Source organism: Cuculus canorus, chromosome 19 (assembly GCF_017976375.1).
Source record: "Cuculus canorus isolate bCucCan1 chromosome 19, bCucCan1.pri, whole genome shotgun sequence".
NCBI lineage: Eukaryota > Metazoa > Chordata > Aves > Cuculiformes > Cuculidae > Cuculus > Cuculus canorus.
The window spans coordinates 2,082,737-2,101,544 of record NC_071419.1 but is presented as its reverse complement, the minus strand read 5'-3'; the positions used below and the strand labels follow the sequence as shown (position 1 = coordinate 2,101,544).

The 18,808-nt window shown below is 55.3% G+C and overlaps 1 protein-coding gene across 14 annotated transcripts in view; it reads left to right on the top strand.

Moving 5' to 3' along the window:
* DAB2IP (DAB2 interacting protein) overlaps positions 1-18,808 on the top strand; it is a 194,543-nt gene that overhangs the window by 165,477 nt on the left and 10,258 nt on the right. For 13 of the 14 annotated variants that reach the window (XR_008453016.1, XM_054084392.1, XM_054084394.1 and 10 more), the window contains 8 exons: positions 1,670-1,814; positions 5,765-6,001; positions 7,435-7,636; positions 8,253-8,431; positions 9,919-10,792; positions 13,657-13,809; positions 17,400-17,602; positions 18,453-18,540. Coding sequence is in view for 13 of the 14 variants with exons in the window: in XM_054084392.1 (XP_053940367.1) it covers positions 1,670-1,814; positions 5,765-6,001; positions 7,435-7,636; positions 8,253-8,431; positions 9,919-10,792; positions 13,657-13,809; positions 17,400-17,602; positions 18,453-18,540 (2,081 nt within the window). In the remaining variant the exon portion in view is untranslated. The remainder of the gene's footprint in view (positions 1-1,669; positions 1,815-5,764; positions 6,002-7,434; positions 7,637-8,252; positions 8,432-9,918; positions 10,793-13,656; positions 13,810-17,399; positions 17,603-18,452; positions 18,541-18,808) is intronic. The other variant, XM_054084391.1, reaches the window with a different exon arrangement.

Below are 18,808 nucleotides of genomic sequence, written 5' to 3'. Positions count from 1 at the left end.
GTGTGTTGCAAGGAACCACAACATAGCCTAGCACTTCCCTTTAAACCACAGCGCACAGGCAAGTCACAGGGCCGGATAATAACAGCAGGCATCACCTGCAGGCGAGCAGAGTGGCTCCAGAGCTGAGAATGCATTGGAGAGGCTCTCCGATACTAATTAAAATCTGTTTTGCCAATAGGGAGGAATGCAGGCTGGAGTGGGCAAAAAGCAGGTAGATGGGAAAATCCAAGACAGTCAGGAATTGGAGATCACAGAATCATGGAATGCTTTGGGTTGTAAAGGACCTTTGTAGCCCATCCAGTCCAACCCCCCTGCAGGAGCAGGGACATCTTTAACCAGATCAGGTTGCTCAGAGCCCCATCCAAACTGGCCTTGAGTGTTTCCAGGGATGGGGCCTCCACCACCTCCCTGGACAACCTAGGCCAGCGTTTCATCACCCTCAGGAAAAAAAATCTCTTGTATCCAGCCTAAATCCACAGTCTCTTAGTTTAAAACCACTCCCCTCATCCTGTCCCTGCGCTCCCTGATCCAGAGCTCCTCCCCAGCTTTCCTGGAGCCCCTTTCTGTACTGGAAGCTGCTCTAAGGCCTCCCTGGAGCCTTCTCTTCTCCAGGCTGAACAGCCCCAGCTCTCTCAGCCTGTCCTTGTGCAGAGGGAGCACCAGCCCTTGGATTATCTCCGTGGCCTCCTCTGGACTTGGTCCAACAACTCCATGTTCTCCCTGCACTGAGGGCCCAGAGCTCAATACAAACTGACTGGAATTAGAAGAAAAGCAAAGCAACTCTTTCTCCCGGGGCATCACCCAGCCCTGCAGGTCCCCAGCTAAATGCTGTCTTTAATCCCAGTTATCCCCAGTCTCCCCAGCTGCTGCTGGGTGCTCACTGGGATGCAGGATTGCCGTCCCCAACCAGACCTGTGTCGAGCGGTGGGAAGCACCCCAGGGGTCTGTGCCTGGTACCCCGCGGGAAAGGTGGCATGGGAGTGAGGGGCTGGTAGAGCACACCCGCAGCATGAGCGGGGGTGAGAAGCAGCCAGGCAGCGAGCAGCAGCGCAGGGAAATGCAGAGAAATGTTTTAATTTAATTTTGTTTGATGTTGAGTTCAAAATAAACCAAGTAAATTGTTTCTTTCCTTTAATTACCTATTTCTCCTGTGAATCACACTGGGTGCCAGGGCGCAGGCTGCAGTAGCAGGCCAGCCTACAAATAATTACAGCACTTGCCAGCATCCTTCCTACCTGAGCAGCCGAGGGAACCTCTGGAATGGCCGCGCTGGGGTCAGGCAGGCGGAGGAAGCGGGGTTTTGGCAGCAGGGTTCAGCTGCACTTGCCTGCAGCCCCGGAGGAGAGCTGGGGAAGAGGGCTGGAACGTGCTTGGCGGGAGTGTGGGTGCCTTTCTCCAGGATGTGCTGTGTTGGTTTGTGAGCTCCCAAGGCAGCGCAGGCTGCGCCTGGGTCAGCTCGGAGATGCTGAGAGCTGGAGCACAGCCTGCCCTGAGAGAGAGAGAGTGCCCCCAGTGCCCCAGAGCCACTGCCTGCTCTGGCACCCGGCTTCTGTGCTGCCCGTGTCACAGAGTGTGGGGTAACTGCTCGAGCACTGGGGCTTACAAACAGTCTTACTTGAAAGCTGCATCACTCATGTCCAAAACCCATCACCCACTTTCTGTTTTGCAGGGGAATTTATCAAGGCCCTGTACGAATCAGATGAAAATTGTGAGGTGGATCCCAGTAAGTGTTCATCCTCAGACCTTCCTGAACATCAGAGCAACTTGAAAATGTGCTGCGAGCTGGCCTTCTGCAAAATCATCAACTCCTACTGGTCAGTATCCCGCGAGCATTGCGCCTCTCGGCATTCCCTCAGCTCCCACAAGGCCCTGCGGCTGCAGGGACACGAGCGGCTCCCTGAGCGGTGCCAGGGCAGCTGGTCAGAAAGCTTTGGAAGGAGCATTGCGGGTCCCTGTGCGCATCCTGGTGCATCCGTCAGGGGTCCTGCTGGTCCTCGGGAGCAGGGTTGGGATGGGCAGGGGTGAGGCAGCAGCTCCCGCTCAGCCAGTGTTTGCAGTATCAGCTCGGGCTGGGACGGCCTCACTGAATCCCCATCGCACTTGTTTTCAGTGGGTGCTGAGAGGGGAACTGGCGCCCAGACGCGGGGCCGGGACAGGGGAGTCGGGCAACACAAAATGCCTTTGCCAGTGTGACCAGTTCAGAGAGGGAGTTGGTGCCAAGCGTACGTGGAAGTCTGGAGTAAAGGGCGAGAACGCTGGACCTGGGTCTCTGCCCACATAACGATATGGCCCGGGGCAGACTGACAGACTCGCCTGCCTCCCCAGGGCACAGGGTGACGGTTGGAACTCCCTCTGCGGCAGCAGAGTCGAGCACTCCTCCTGCTTGTGAGGAGGCTGTGCCAGCGCAGGAGCTTTTGTGTAGGCAGCTGTGCTCTCGCTGCGGTGCTGGGGGCCCTGGGCTGCTTGGCTCAGCACCCTGCATTCCTCCGGGTTAACCCCTCTCTCTCCCAGCCCCGGGGCGCGTGCCGAGGCGGAGATGGGGAGCCCATGGCCTCCTTGGACTGAGGCCTGGTGAGCAGTTGAGGCATTTCCGAGTTGTTTGTTCCCTTGCAACTGGTTGGACAGGCCCAAATACGCCAAATTGACTGGAGTAAGAAGTGGTAGCGTGTTATGGTGGTGGCTGTTGAGCAGGGCTGCGCTCCTGGAGGGTGAGGAGCCAGGAGCGGTGGCTCTATTTCAGATCCTGCTGCAAAAAGGGGGGGAAAAACCCCACACTTGTGACTCTGCATGTTCGGAGAAGTAAAAATATTTTCTTTCTGCTTCCTGGCAGCATACCTCAAGGCTTGAGAGTGGTTGTTCGTGTCTCACTGCGGGATTGCCAGTCTTCCTCCTGAAAAGCCTGGACTTGGTTTTTATTAATGTATTTAGTAGCAACCCCGGTGTTGCAAAACGTAACTAAGGGTAATATTGGAGGAAAGAAGGCTCTGATAATAAGGATTTCTCATTTTCTCTCCAATCCCAGCTGTTGTGTTGAGGTCTAAACTCAATGTACGTGATCTCCCAGTGTGCCCCCTGCAAGCTCAGGGCAGGAGTTGCTTGTCCGGATACAGCTGAGGGAGAGAATGGGCAGTGAGAGGCTCCCTCGGACTCCCTTCGTCTACCGCAACAAAGCAGAGGGCAGGTTTCTTTACAGGTATCCTGCACCTTATCCTGGGCCAGTTAATGGCTCTGACTCAGGAATGACACAAACCGCTCTCTCAGGAGGGATTCGCTGCCTTTAGTCAGCACTGGACTGTAATTCTGTGAATTATTGTCTTCCTAAAAATACCCAGAGCAGCACTAAAAGGTCAGTCTAAAAATAGGCTTTAAAAGTGACCTAAGGAGAGTCAGGAATGCACGGGAAGTTTGTTCTTGGTCCTGACTTTGCAAGGGAGGCGGGAGCAGCTGAGCCACGGCTCTGAGTGGTTTCCCTCGGTTCTTTGTGCTCAAGGGTTCTTGGGGATCAATCGGGCTGATGGGTGTTTGGGATTGGCCAAGGCATCCAACAGCTAAGGATCCTGCTTTGAATGGAGTGCCAGAGCGTGCTGCTCATCTGCTGGAGAGTTGGAGAGAGGAAAGAGGTTCACAATAACTGAAAATTGTTATAATTATGACATAATTTGGACATCTGGAAAGTTTCGGTGTAAGCAGAATTTCAGCATGTGGAAGCTCGTTACTGGAAAGTTGGGTAATGAATTACGGGCCCGTTTGTCACATAAAGCTGGGTAACTGAATTCCATCCGCTGTTACACAATTAAACTTTTATAGTCTCCCAGCCTGCGATCGTGAGCAGCGCTCGCGGGCTGGATGCAGCCGGTGGATCTATTTCCAAGGGTTTACTTTCCAGTCACTCTACAACCTGTCCTGATCATTCAAGCCTTAAATTGCTTAAAGGATTCTCCTGTTCCTGAGCAAATACCATGAAGTAAAAGGGTTTTGTCCAATTGTGTGGATCAAGCCAAAGACAGAGGAGAATTTATCCAGCCAAAGATGTTATTTATAAAGCGCGGGGTAACAGCTCGTGAGTGTGAAAGCAGGAAGCCAACATGGAGCAGAAGCTGAACATGATGGCAGCGTTTGCTGAGCACTTTTCCAGGGCATCACTGCCCGTGGAGATCAACCTCTTGGAAACGAGGAGCGCAGTGACAGGCCCCTCCGAATGCAGCCGTACTGTTGTGTGGGAAGAGCATGGCAAGATGTCCATGGAGTGGGGTTAACCCAGCAGCCCCGTGCTGGGCATGCGGCCGGGCGGCACGGTCTGCACTGGGGGATGACGGAAACGAGGGGCGAGGGCTCTGCCTGCTGGCTCGGGAGGGAGCGGAGCTTGGGCCCTCGGCCGCTTGGCTGCAGCATCCGTGCTGTGCTGATGGACCACAAACCCCACGGGTGCTGGGCTCTGCAGCTGTGGTGAGGAGAGGTCAGTTGGTCAGTTGGGGAAGGGATGTCCATAGCCCTGGGAAGCAGAGGCTGGAAGACGACGAGTGCTGGCAGCAGGAGGGAGCACCCTTGTGTTTGCCTGGAGCACGAGGGTGCTCAGCGCACACAGGCAGGTTCTTTGCATGCTCCTCCCTTTCAGAGCATCCCACCTGGTTCGTGCTGCCGCTGGGCAGTGGGTGGTGTCTCTGGCCATGCAGCTCCCATGGTTTTCCCTTCTTCCCAACTCATGTGAGGTTCAGCCGCAGAGTGAGCCGTCCCAGAGAGCAGAGCAGGCAGTGAGAAACAAGCTGACGTTGTGTTGCTTCTCCCATACAGTCCCTGCAGCAATGCTGGGAAACTGTCCTCTGGAATGGCTCTTTGGTGAGGAGATCCATGGCCTAAAATGGAGCCTGACCCCTCTCCAGTCTGTGTTTGTACCGGTTCTGGTTGCTGGCAGGGCAGCCCGGGGCGGCTGTGGAGCTGGGGGCCGGGAACCATCGGCAGCGCCGTGGGACCCATTGCCAGGCGGCTCCTGGGGCTGGGAGCGTCCAGCTGAATAAACACCACATGCTGGGAACAGGATGAGGTGGGAGCAGGGAGCTGGGGAGCGCCGAGCGCAAACAGGCAGCGAGTTCTCTGGTGATAAGGGCTACGGCGAGCAACTGCTGGACCCAGGGGAGTTCTGGTATCCAGGACAGCCAGGCTGAGCTCTGCGCAGTTACGGGGCTGGAGTGACTCCGGTGAGGATCTGTGTTTGTGCCAGTCACAGCGGGTGTGATCCAGGTGCTTAACAGGGGTGTTAAAGGGTGCGGAGCCATCCCTCCAAGCCGCGGGTGCGCCAGTGACCCCGTACTGCGGGTGTTCCTGCCAAGGGGGTCCCACCAGGCTGTGTTTCTTCCGCTCTCCACCGTGGTGGCTGAGCTCCCTCTGGTTCAGGCGCCCCAGGACACAGACGGCTGATTGGTGATTGGCTCCTTGCCCAGTTTGTTTTGTACCTCGGCCTTCCCAGTTGTTTTGGGGTTTGGCACCCAGCAGGAACATCAGTCTGATGAAAGCTGCTCGTCTCATGACCTTATGGAGTAGTTTTGCTTTTTCCTGTGTGGTTTGAGTCTCCTGATGAGTCTCCCAGCCCCTTCTCCAGCTCGGTTGCCCACGTCTGTGCACACTCCAGTCTTAAGGGCTCCAGCCTTGACCACATACTGGTACTGAGGGGCCCAAAACGGAACACCACACTCAGCCACTGCTGTGTGGCAGTTTGAACACCCTGGCCTTGAACTTGCTGTCCCTCTGTGTCCTTCTGTCCTTGCAGTGTCTTCCCAAGGGAGCTCAAAGAAGTTTTTGCCTCATGGAGACAGGAATGCAGCAACCGAGGCCGCCCGGACATCAGCGAGCGACTGATCAGTGCCTCCCTGTTCCTCCGGTTCCTCTGTCCGGCCATCATGTCCCCGTCCCTCTTCAGCCTCCTGCAGGAGTACCCGGATGACCGCACTGCACGCACTTTGACCCTCATTGCCAAGGTCACCCAGAACCTCGCCAACTTTGCCAAGTAAGCCAAGTGTGGGGCAGGATGGGGCAGGGCCGGAGAGGGGGGAGGAAGCTCTGGGAGTTCAGGCAGGCCCTCTGGCATCAGGAGCCCATGCTGGCCACTCCTCTCCTTGATGGAAAGGGCCTGTTTGTTTCCTGCTGGCTTTTTCCCTGACGTCTCTCTGGGACTCTCCCACTCCCTCACTGTCGGGTCAGAGAGATCATTGAAGTTTCCAAAACAGGATATGTTTTATGAGCAGGAAAACAGATCTAGTTTTGATCTAGAGCAGGCGGGTGGCAGCAGGAATGCCCCAGCACAGCCAGGCACGTTGTCTTTCCTGGTCTTTCCCTCCTGTGAGCTCAACGACCTTCCCTGCTGTTAAAATGCCACTGTCTGCACTGGGAAGGTGTGAAGAGAGAACAGGGACACTGTCGATTTCTAACTAAGGCTGTCGGTTTGATGGAAACAAAGCGAGAGATTTCTGAAAACCTTCCCACTGGCTGCAGCTCTGAGCTCCTTATCCTGAGCTCCACTAAAGAAATGATGAGCTTTCTGAAACATGAATGGACAGTTTCTGTCTAAAGCTTCTTAGGTTTGGAAACTAGCTTAGCACACGCGCTCGCAGTCAGGGATGCGCCTACACGGATGCAGATGGAAGACATACAAGTGTGTTACGCTAGATGACAGAAATTCCCTGTATTCCTGACCAATCCCTGAGTGAAGGGTTTTCAGATTTCCAGCACTTTGCAGGAAAGACTCTTTAACTAAGCTGACATTGGTCGAGCCAAAGCAGTCGAGCTGAGCTCTGCTGCAGGTGGCACAGAGCCGCTGGCGCTGGCACAGCATCGCCCGCTCCTGGGGCGGCTGAACCACGAGGCCCTCCCCGCTGTGCTCTGAAGAAGACACGCGAGAGTGAAGCCTGGGTGGAGTGCTGAGGGGCAGGACGAGGCTGCAGGAAGCGTGAGGGCACAAACGTACCGGCCCGGCTGCAAGTGCAGCTCTGCAGGGTGATCCCCAGGGCCGCGGCGTGGCTAGGATGAGCTCAGTGCCCGCAGAAGAGCAGGGACAGGGCAGGATTCATGCACTGCTCTTCAGTCAGTTAATGGCGCTTGTGGTTAGGGTCCTTGACGTCCAGTGCCAGGCCCTGTCTCTCGAGGCTGTGTCTGACCTGGCAGGCCGATGCCAAGCATAGCTTTGTTTCTTGAGCTTTCACCTTCCTTCCTGCAGCAGAGATCCCCTGCTGGCGGGGACTTAGCGGGGTCAGCCTGGGGTTAATTTTGATTGCCTGGTCAGTGTGGTGTGCCAGGTGGCTGCCCCGGGCATCCCAAAGGCTTTGAAGGGTTCAGATGGCAGAGGAAGGCTCTGGCATTGTCACCTCTGTTCGTACCTCCTCCTTCTTTGGCTGCACCTCAGTTCACAGTGTTTAGCTGACATTAGTGCTGCTGTCTTGATAGGTTTGGCAGCAAAGAGGAATACATGTCCTTCATGAACCAATTCCTGGAACATGAATGGACCAACATGCAAAGGTTTCTCCTGGAGATTTCCAATCCTGAAACCATCTCAAACACAGCTGGCTTTGAAGGCTACATCGACCTTGGCCGGGAACTCTCCACTTTGCACTCGCTGCTCTGGGAAGTCATTTCTCAGCTGGAGCAGGTACCGGGGGGCCGCGGGGTGAGCTTTGGGGGAGGCGCACTTGGCCAGTGCTGGGCATGCGTCCCACAGCCCAAGTGCAGCAGGAACCGGCCCGTTAGTGATGTCTGTGCCCAGCACAGCGGCTGTTAACCCTTAGCAATTCCCAGCCCTGGTACACGCTGCAGAAGCGGCTCACTCTTTACATCCCACTTTGAGGCGGGCGAGTATGGCTCTCTCCCTCCTCTGCTGGGGGTGTGAAGGCGGAGGGGCAGGTGGAGTGAGAAGGCAGAGCTGCTAAACACTGAGGTTTGTCTGTCCCAGCAGATACAAAAGGTTTCTTTTTAATTAAAATTATTTTTGTCAAGAGACTTGGACCAAGTTTAACTATAGCTGTCGTCTTCTGTATCTGAACTTTGTTAGTCATGCTTGCCTCTTCTGCCCCACAGCAGCACTTTCTAGGGCTGCATGTTCTGGGACATTCCATAGCATCAGTGGTGGTGTAAATGATGGAGAAAATGCATGTTGTTAACGTGATTCATTGAAGAGACTGCCCAGCAATGGGCAAAGCCCACAATTCTCTAGCAAAAATACAAGATGTTGGTAGTAATCAAGTAATTCTGCTCCTTTTTCTGCCCAGGGCACTGCAACAAAACTGGGGCCTCTGCCTCGGATCCTGAGGGATGTCAACGCGGCACTCAGTAACCCGTCCTGTGTGCAGGTCTCTGTCACAACCGATCACACTGCATCCACACCCAACGCTGGCAACAGCATCTCTGCTGGGCTGCAGAAAATGGTGATAGAGAATGACTTATCTGGGTAAGAGCAGAAACGTGGCCTGGCCACAGGGAAATGCTGAATGTTCATCTGCTGCCAAAACCTGAGCACTGGCAGGGCCACGCAGGACGGGCTGGAGTCTGGAGCTGCCCGATCCATTGACGGGGCTTTCCGATTGTGGGACTGACACTGGATGTAGGTCAGCACCGCATGTCCACAGAGCAGTGGGCTGTGGTGGAGGTGCAGGCTCCATCCTGGGTCCCCGGAGCTAAAACTGGCAGTGTGGGCTGGGAGATGAAGAACTTGACGGTTCTGGTCTCAGCCATTGAGATGTGGCTGCAGAAGCAGTGTTCATCCTTGGGGGGCTTGAGGGCTTGTTTGTGCTTAGTGATGGGCATCACCGTAAAGTTCTTCAGGTCTCTGATTATGCAAAAGATATAGGATTGGCCTTGCCCATCTCTTTCAGACACAGGGTATGTGCTGAATGCACCGAGACCCAGACCTGGACATTCCTTTAGTAGCTGCCATGCTGGAGAGGGCAATGATGAACTCCAGTCTGCTCTGTCTGGTTTTTGTAATACAGGTGGTTTTGATGGTTCACAGCCACCTAACGTATTCTTTGGCCTAATTAAGTAAGGAGTGTCATTCCTGGGGAAGATGACTCTTGCAGACCTGTGATGGTTGTGTTTGTGGAAAATGAAATGGAGCCCACACAAATTGAAAGGATGTGCTAGTAAAGTAGTTTGTAAGTGGAAACTGTACCGAATGTAACAGTTTAATTAGGAATGAAAGGCAGCAATGGCACTGGCCTTGCTCTAATCAGAGCTTTCATCTCTAACGCTTCCCAGCGTGAGATACAATTATTTAAAACTAATGCTATGGAGGACTCTGACAGTACGCGCTCACCCAAATACTTGCTTACAGCGCCCCATCTTTGATCAGCAGTGCACTCACATTAAGCTATGGCACAGCTCTTTCTTCCTATCCCCAAGAAATCAATATTCTGTGAGTGTACATTACGGCTGGAGTGGGTGGAAATCCTTCACTTGCTGGGCTTTAGCTCTGCTCTTGAGCTCTCTGGGTGACCCTTGGTGGCTGGTCTGCATCAGTTCCCCCACCCACGGTGCTGTACCAGGAGCTCACTGCCCCGGCACAGCGCAGGGGGTGGGAATGGGCTGCATACAGCCAGCCGGGAGCAGGAGGGTGACACGTGCCGTCAGCGTGATGAGCAGACGCAGCCTAGGAGGCTCAGCCCCAGAGCCCATCTGTGACCCCACACGCGCTCTCGCCCTGTGCCCACCTCCCTCCTGCTCCCGTGAGGCTGGCCCAGACTCCTTGGCACCGCAGGCTCCCCGCTGCCCTGCGCTGTCCTTCCCCACAGGCAGGGCCAGGCAGTTCCCATCCGGCACAGCAGCGCCACGCTGATTTCTGCTGAGTGATTTTATTTTCCTGCTCCAGCGCAGCATTCACAACTCTTCTTTTTTGTTTTGTTTTCCTCTCCTCTTCCTTACGCACTGACTTCCCCGCAGTCTGATAGATTTCACACGGTTACCATCTCCAACCCCTGAAAACAAGGACTTGTTTTTTGTCACAAGGTCTGCTGGGGCCCAGCCCTCACCTGCCCGAAGCTCCAGTTACTCAGAGGCCAATGAGCCCGACGTGCAGATGTCTAATGGCAGCAAGAGTTTGTCCATGGTGGACTTGCAGGACAATCGGCTCTTGGACGGCGGGGCCCCCGCGCCCGGCACGGCCGACACCCTCAATGACAGTCAGTCGTCCCTCGGGCAGTTGCAGGGCGTATGGGCCACACGGACTCAGCAGAACAGCGTGACGGGCATGGCCACCGTGCGCCGGGTGGGCCAGACACCCACCACGCCGAGCGGTGAGAGCGCGCCTGGCCGGCCCCAGCTCCTGGCGCCCCTCTCCTTCCAGAACCCCGTCTACCAGATGGCCGCCGGGCTGCCGCTCTCCCCGCGCGGCCTGGGTGACTCCGGCTCCGAGTGCCACAGCTCGCTCAGCTCCCACAGCAACAGCGAGGAGCTGACAGCCAACAAACACGGCTTTGCCGCCCCCACCGCCAGCGAGGACTTCACCCGCCGGACGGGCGAGCTGGCCCGCCGGCAGCTCTCGCTGACGGAGAAGGGCGGCCAACCCACCATGCCGCGGCAGAACAGCGCGGGACCGCAGAGGCGGATAGACCAGCCGCCCCCGCCGCCCCCGCCGGTCACCCGGGGCCGGACACCGCCCTCGTTGCTGAACACGGTTCAGTACCAGCGACCCTCCAGCGGCAGCATGATGTCCTCCTCACCCGACTGGCCCGGCAGCGGGGCGCGCCTGCGGCAGCAGTCCTCCTCCTCCAAGGGCGACAGCCCGGAGATGAAGCAGCGCACGATGCACAAACAGGTGAGTTCGGGGGCTGCGCGAGCTCTGGGTGTCAAACGGACCAGGCAGGGGTGAGCCCGTGGAGAAGAGTGGGGCTGGTGGGGTTGCTGCAGTGGGAGCGGGTGTCCTGGCTTGGAGTCACCACATCGGTGCCCACCCCGTGGTGGCACTCCATGTGGGGACGTGCCTTGGCTCTTGCACCCAGCTTGGGCCAGAGACGGAGGCGCTCCAGGGAAGGGGACGCAGGCCAGGGTTCGTTCTCAGTGTTTCTCCGTTGCGTGGCACGTTGGCGTGTGACTGCTGCAAGGCGGCGGGTGGCAGAGACACAAGGGCGATGGCAGCCGTGCCTCCGTCCCACACTACCATCTCGTCACTGCTTTGCCTCTCCATGCCCAGGCTCTCATCCCATGCCATACTCAACCCCACGCCATCTCCCAGGCTTGGACCAGGCCCTGGTCTTCTCTCGTAACTGAGAGTTCCCGGCTGCCGCTCCTGTCCCAGCGGAGCCACGGCACTCCTCGACGCTCTTCAAATCCATCTGGGGAGGGGAGAGCGGCAAGGAAGGAGCGTGGTCCCTGTTGAGAGGGAGGTTCCTGCTGTGCGGAGCTCTGCAGGGATTGAAGTCTCAGACCTCACGCTGATCTTCACAGCAATAAATTTCCCCATTCATGTGCTAAAATCGGAAGCAGTAGGTCGCACAGCCAGGGCCCTCTGGCTCTCCTGGCATGGATAAATTGTTTTGCTAGTGCTCATTTATTCGCTCTCTAGTTCGGAACTAACCCTATAGAAAATTAACACAGCAGGGCCTCTCGGTGCCGAAAGGAAGGGGTTTAAAAGTCATACAAACCCAGAGAATGTCGACAGTCAGGAAGCGCTCACTGCACCTGGGCCCAGACACAGCACTAAGGCACCTCGCCAGCAGAACCGTGTCAAAAGAGTGACAATGTTGATGTCAGTGCCTCCTTTCCAAGGCAGCCGTGGAGGCCTGGGTCAGCGCTGCGTGATCAGCCTCATCTGGAGCCGCCCCGTGCCTACGCTATCGATTCATAAGTGCTGACATTAGCAGCCACACCGAATAGCAGCATTTGTATAATTGGCATCGATAGTCATCGGGTGCAGAGGGCACAGAGCTCACAAGCGACAGTGGCCCGTTTGGTGGCAGAGTTTCTTGCAGAAGGAGAGGATAGTGAACTGCCGGTGCTCTCCGGAAAGCCCTGGCCAAGTTCTGTTTGCAGATCTTTCCTCTGCCCACCCTGTTGTCCTCTCAAGGTCTCTCTCAAGACCCGACGCCCTCAGAATGCCTCTCCTACCTTCCATCGGTGTTTTGCTGGTGTGTTAGCAGCATCTGTAAACCATCGTGAAACTGCTCATAGTTGGTGGTATGAAATGCTCTTTGAGAACAAAGATATCCCAGTTGGAGGCCATTCCAGTAGAAGTCCCTGAACCTCGTTCCTGCCGTGCAGAAGCACTTCCTCTGCCTCTGTGAGTTCATCTGCTGAACTGCCTTCCCAGCTGTCCCAGGCCAGAGCAGAGGTTTCCTTTTTCACTTCTTCAGAGAAGGAAGAAAGAAGCAGAAGGACTTGTGGACAGTGGGCTGAGCTCTGTTCACTGAGAGTCCTGGACCAGCCTTTACGCTGTTGAAATGGACCCAGGTGGGCATCGTTCCTTGGAGCCAGGTGTTCTGAGCAGCCACCACGGGTGCAGTTCCCAGGCTGGAGGTGCAGGAAGGTGGAGGAAGCCACAGTTCTGGGTGAGGATTTGTAGCGAGTGATGTTCATGAGCTGAGTCTGAAACTTCCAATTTAAAATTCCGGCAATAGAAGACCAGACTGAAAGGCAACATGGAAAAGCCCTCGGCCCCAGTGAGTGATTAAACCACTCCCTCAGAGTGCAGAACCCCCTGTTCTGTTCCTCGATGGTGATGGGATTTCTCTGCTGTCCAGAGGTTTGAATGAAGGAGGGAGTTCCCAACACTGCTGATTTGTTAACTTGGATTCCCTCAACCAAGTGACCATCCAGATCCCTTGTGTTCATCCAAGAAACTGTTTCCTGCAGTTTACAGTGCACTGGGATGGAGAGGAAGTAGCTGGAGATTGGCTTCCTCAGTCTTGTAATGTGTTTGGAAAACAGTGAGGCGATGCCATTTGCGGTCCCCGCCCGGCTGGGACTGAACAGCAGCGCTGCCACGTGACCAGACCTGGAGGTGGACTGCGTTTAGACCTCTCCAGTGTCGTCAAGAGGACACATTCAAGGTCAGGTTGGATGGAGCTCTGAGCAGCTTGGTCTGGTTGAAGATGTCTCTGCTCACTGCAGGGCAGCTGGCCTGGGAGACCTCTAAAGGTCTCTTCCAACCCAAACCGTTCTATGATTCTAAGTGTCGTCTCAGCCCAAAGGTCATAACCTGGATGACCACAGGTTTGCAGATGTGGCTTTTACCCATATGAATTCTCCACAGCAAGAAGAGGCAGCTCAGTAGAAGAGGCTGAAGTGTGGAGCGGAATCTCCACTTGCCGGTGAACGTCAAGCCACTCCATCTGCCTGCAGCTTGGTGCCTTCTCAGGCCGTGTCCTCCTGAGGTGACAGGACCTGCTTAGAACCCTGGCCCGTTGCTCTCAGCAGGACCCAACGCCGCTGTATGTCTGTTCTGTAGGGGTGGCACAGGGAAGAATTTGCCCTCTCAGAGGGTGTTTGACCTAAAATAACGTGAGGTGCAGAACAGAAGCTGCTCCTGCACCCCAGCCCCGGCTGATCATTCAGCTCAGATCATTCGTTGCTGTTTGAGCAGCGTGGGAGAGGGCTGCTTGGAAGGCAATTCTTTCTCTCCAGCTTCATGAGCATTTCTGTTACAGGTTTTTCTTTTGTTACGGTTGTTATGTTTCATTGTAGGCCCCTTCTCCTGTGAACCCCAATGCCCTGGACCGCACTGCTGCTTGGCTTTTGAATATGAACATGCAGTTTTTAGAAGATGAAAGCATTGACCCAGATTCCAAGCACAGGGATAAGCTCAGGAATAAGGACGAGCTCAGCCAAGCAGAAAAGGTAAAACCTGATTGGATTGAAACAAGTTTCTAAATAGAGAGAGGATTTCCTTGAATGTGTTCGTCTGAGCGCCCTGGGGACAGGGTGGGCTGCCCAGCAGAGAGGGGCGTCAGGCTGCGCTGTGCCCTGCTCAGCCTCACAGGCCATGGCTGGGGAAGGTCTGGGAGGTTTCACGCACTCTGTGACTGGAATTACCTTCCCACAAGAGCAAGTAAGAAAAGCAGGAGCCAGGAATCAAGTGCTGGGGCTGCTCTGCAAAAAACTCTGAAGCTCACCAGTGCCTGGTACTCCCCCCATTCCTTATTTGCCCCGGCTGCAGGGGAAGAAAGCTTAAAAAGGGAATTAAGCACAGCTCTAAACGAGATGAGAGCGAGGTACAGGAGCCCCATGCCCCACAACAGGGGCACATAGCAAGAAGGCTCTAAACAGACCTAGGACTTAAGTCCAGGTTCTTGTCTCCAGAGGCAGCACTGGGGACTAGGGTGACTTCACTGGGGCAGTGGCTCTGCCCCTCGATCCCACAGATCGGGGCCTGGCCTGCTGGGGGCTCTCAGTTCCAGAGTATTCCCTCGGAGACTACAGTTGGAAAAGGACAAAGTAAAGAAGAGCTGCTCCCATTCACTCTTTCCATCCGAGCCTGGGGTAGGAGAAGCAGGGAAGAGACAGAGTAGGCCTGGCCAGGGGTGAAGGAGGAGGGTTAGAAGTAAGGATCCAGCAGTCAAGAGCTGAGAGGATCCCATCTTTGCTGACTGCTGCCTCTGCAGGCGCTTTCTCAGCAGCTTGGCTCTGCCATGACCACTGCGTTGGGCACAGTTAGCGATGGGGCTGTTCCCTCTGTGTGCTTTGTCACGCCAGCCACGTGTGACCAGCTGGTCCCACAGAGCTGTATGTATCAGAGACTCTCCCTGAACCTCCTTCCTGTGTTTCCAGTGCAGATATGTGTGTTTCCGTTACAATAGCCGCCTTGTTCTCCTTTCGCTGTGCTGTGTCATTTTGGGACTGTCACCTGTCAAATTCCAGTGAGATGCCAAAGGCGGGCAGCGTAGGGATGGGAGGTACAAGGCAACGACTCAAGGTGGGCAACAATTCAAGGCCAGCTTGGTTGGGGCTGGGAGCTCCTGAGCCAGTGGGAGGTGTCCCTGCCCATGGCAGAGGTGGGACTGGATGGGTTTGGAGGTCCCTTCCGAACTGTTCCGTGATTCTGTGCCTCCCAGCTGCCCTAGGAAGAGCGTGGCAGGGCTTGTGGGAGTTCAGCCCATTTCTTACTGGCTTTCTGTGCCTTGGGTGTTTGTGTAAACACACAGCCAGTACTGATCAGATATCAGCTGACACAGAACAATGTATGCCCTTAGCAGCCATTGTTTGCAGGGTTACAGAAACCCTGACTGCCACTGAAGCAGAGGCACCAACCACGGCAAATCAAAGAGACAGCTTTGTCAGGCACTGAGCTCTGAGTTATTGCTACATTTAGTTGGTGAAGGGCTTCTAAAAGGGTTCAGTGTTCACTCGCACCTGCAGCAGAGATGGCAGCGGCACCTTTGCTGTCACAGTGGGACTGGAATGAGGTGAGATGCCAAAGGACCTCACAGCACAGAACGCGTGTTGCCCTTCCCCGGCTCACAGGTCCCGCGGGCAGGCAGATGGCCCTCCGGCGTGGGCACAGTGCGTGCCAGGCGGCGTCATTAATCCTGGCGCCCTTCCCTGTGAAACGGGGGCGGCTTTTGGCAGGTGGGCGCTCCCGGGGGCTGCTCTGTTCCTGGGCAGGGAGGGGCTCACAGCAGGGACCCCGATTGAGGGAGACAGTGATGGGATTGCAAACCCAGCGTTGCAGCAAAGCAGTCCCGGTTCCACGGGAGCCCCCGCCCCAGGACCTGCTCTCTCATTGCCATGCAGCATCTTTTATTACTTTGCTGTCACATCAGTCACTGACATTAAAGATCACCATTAGCATAATCTCTCTCCAATTACTGTAAGACGTGAATGGTAACTGAGAATGAGACAAGTGTTTTAGAGACAGGAGCGACTCCTGCAGTCTCTGAGGCCTCTCCCGCTATCATTTGAGCTCACTTTCGCTGCTCCTATTTTAAGGCTAGGGTAGGTATTTAACCTTTCCTGTTCGAGCAACTCCCTCTGTCTGACTCCAGTGCTTCTGTGTAACTGTATGGGCGTTGGTGTTCCCTCGCTGCTCCAGGTTCCGTGTCTAAACTGTGCCAGTTCGCTGCCACAGGAAAAGCTTTGCTAAAGGAGAAACAGGATGCTCTGGGTCTGTCCTGCCCGGGCAGGAGGCGTTTGGGCTCCTGCCCTTCTGCCAGCTACGGCTCAAGCGCTTTGGCAGTTCAGCCCATCAGCGATTTCCAGTCGCTTTCCCTGTCAGTCAGTCGGTTCTGGAATGACACTGGGAAAGCGGGGGGAAAGCAGCGGGATGGCCGCAGCAGACGCCCCTCAGGGCTCTCGGTGCCGGGACTCCCAAAGGCCAACGCTGGGGTGCTTGTTGGGGTGCTCGCTGCACTGTAAGGGCCAGAGGAGAAGGGTGTATTTTCCACCTGCCAGGGCAAGGCACAATTAAGTCCATTTCTGACAGTTCATGGAGAACACTTGTGGCTTTGTAACGGCCTCCATGACTCAGGTTGAAGGCTTTTTCCCATATGTGACTCTTTAAAAGCAGCTTGTCACATTATCAGCTGCATGTTCATTACTTGGAGGTTATTCAGATGAGATTATTTTTTAAAGACTATTTCCAGAAGTAATTTTTTGAAATTAAAGTGGTTTTTTTGTACAGCTACACACCAGATTTTCCTTTAGCAAAGCAAGTTGTAGTGAATGCTGAGCTTCTGCCAGAGCTGAACCCTCTGAGTTAGAGGGTTTACTGAGTTAGAAAGCTGTTTTAATCGCTTTCTGTGATTCTTCTGCTGCTGATTTTTAGCTCCATCTGAATGAACCGTGGCAGGGTCTTGGCTTCACACAGCAGCTCTTCTCGGATTGAACCCTGTTTTGACACTGATTGTGCTGTTTGTAGCCCTTCTCCCCAAAGGCAGTCACTTACGGCACTGAGTCGCCCTCACCTTGATGAAGGGTGACCCCTGTGAGCCGAGACAGCCGTGGCCCATCCCCGCTGCAGAGCGTGGCAGCTCTCAGCGCTTAGGCTTGGCTTGCAGCACATCCAAAGCACCCACATTTATCATTGTAGACTGAAGAGCTCATGTGTAAACCCAAAATCCCACCAGTGCAGCTTCTCCTGCCTGTGTTTGGCCCTGCGCTGTGAGCGTGAGGACGATGCTGGCTGTGTTTGCCATTCGCTCGCTCTAACCTGCATTCCCTGTGTGAAATGCCAGACTCTGCTAACACCCCATTCTCCGCACCCACCAGTGACCTGCTCGCCCAGCGGAATGCAGCATCGCTCCATCTCGTGTGGAGAAGACTGAAGAGGAGGTGTCGGCAGCGGGGTTGGCTATCTGGCACGGGTTTGCAGCTGGTCTGATGCAAGGAGAGGGGCGCAGTCGGGTTACGGGGACACCCTGGCAAGGGTAAAACCCAACTAGGTAACATCCACTTGTGTTTTTTCCTCCTGTGTCTGTCCTTACGTACGGTAGTACCAGCAGGACCTGGTGGTGCTGCAGGACAAGCTTCGGATCTCCAACAAGAAGCTGGAGGAATACGAGACTCGCTTCAAATGCCAGGAGGAGACGACGCAGAAGCTGATGCTGGAGTACCAGGCCAGGCTGGAGGAGAGCGAGGAACGGCTCCGGAGACAGCAGGAGGACAAGGAGATCCAGATGAAGGGGATCATCAGCAGGTACAGGGAGATGGGCGTGCTGGAGGTGACAGTAGCCAGGTGGCCTGGGTGGCGTTGAAGCCGACTGCTGCTCGGGAGAAGCAGGTTTCTTTGGAGGTGCAGGCGCTGTGGGTTTCCCAGCATTTACTCCCTTCCTGCTCTTCTGGGTTCCAGCCCTTGGGGTGGGCATTTCACACCCTGGCTCTTTGGGTCCCCCCATCAGCGTTACTTGGGACAAGGAAAACCCCAATATTTCCAACTCACACAGACAAAACTTGAGAGGGGAGGGCTGGCACAGCCCTGGTTCTCAGAGGATCTGGCAGGCTTGCTCTTCTGTTCATGAGCAATAGATGTTAATGATCAAAATGTCCTTTTCCTTATGTTCAGCTAAAGATCTCATCACCATCCCGTCAGTCCTAGCCGTAAATCCCTCTCCCCATCCAGTGGGACATGGTGTTTCTGTAGAATGATGTGGCACTCCATGAGGTTCGCACAGGCCCACCTCTCACGTCTGTCGAGGTCCCTCTGATGGCATCCCAGCCAGGACAGGGGCTTCTGCTTTACCTCAGCCAGGCCACTGCGGTGCTTCTACTCAGCCCTCGTAAACGGGCCATTCTTCATGTTCTCTGTCAGTTAAGCACTGGGGCTGCCATAGGGGTCTCTAGGGAAGAGCCAGAAAAAAGACTGTTTCCAAACTACTGGTTTGTGTGTCAGAAGCAGCCGTGCCTCACGCCTCTGCTTCCTCGGGGTCAAGGGCTGAGGCCACAGTCTCTATCATTCGCTCAGGGTGGCCGATTCAGACGTGCGTGAGGCTGATGGGCTTAGCAGAACCCGACAAATGTCATTTCTTTCTTGTCTGCTTGGCTCCCAGGCTGATGTCAGTTGAAGAGGAGTTAAAGAAGGACCATGCAGAAATGCAGGCTGCCGTGGATTCCAAGCAGAAGATTATCGATGCACAGGTGAGACCCCAATACCAAGGGCTGCAGGACTATTCAGGCTGAGTCTGCCACCGTGTAGGCTCCCTGCCACGCGGCAGCGCCAGCTCCGGCACAGTGAGACTGTGCGTGCGGGTGAGTCAGCACCGAGCTGCAGCCGGTGACAGAGCCCGTCAGACCCCAGCACGACAGAACCGATTGTCACAATGTTTGCATTCATACAGCTGTTTCCAGCCCTGGAGCTTGGCGGGTGAGACAGAGGATGCGGGGTTGGCAGTTTGGGGAAGGATCA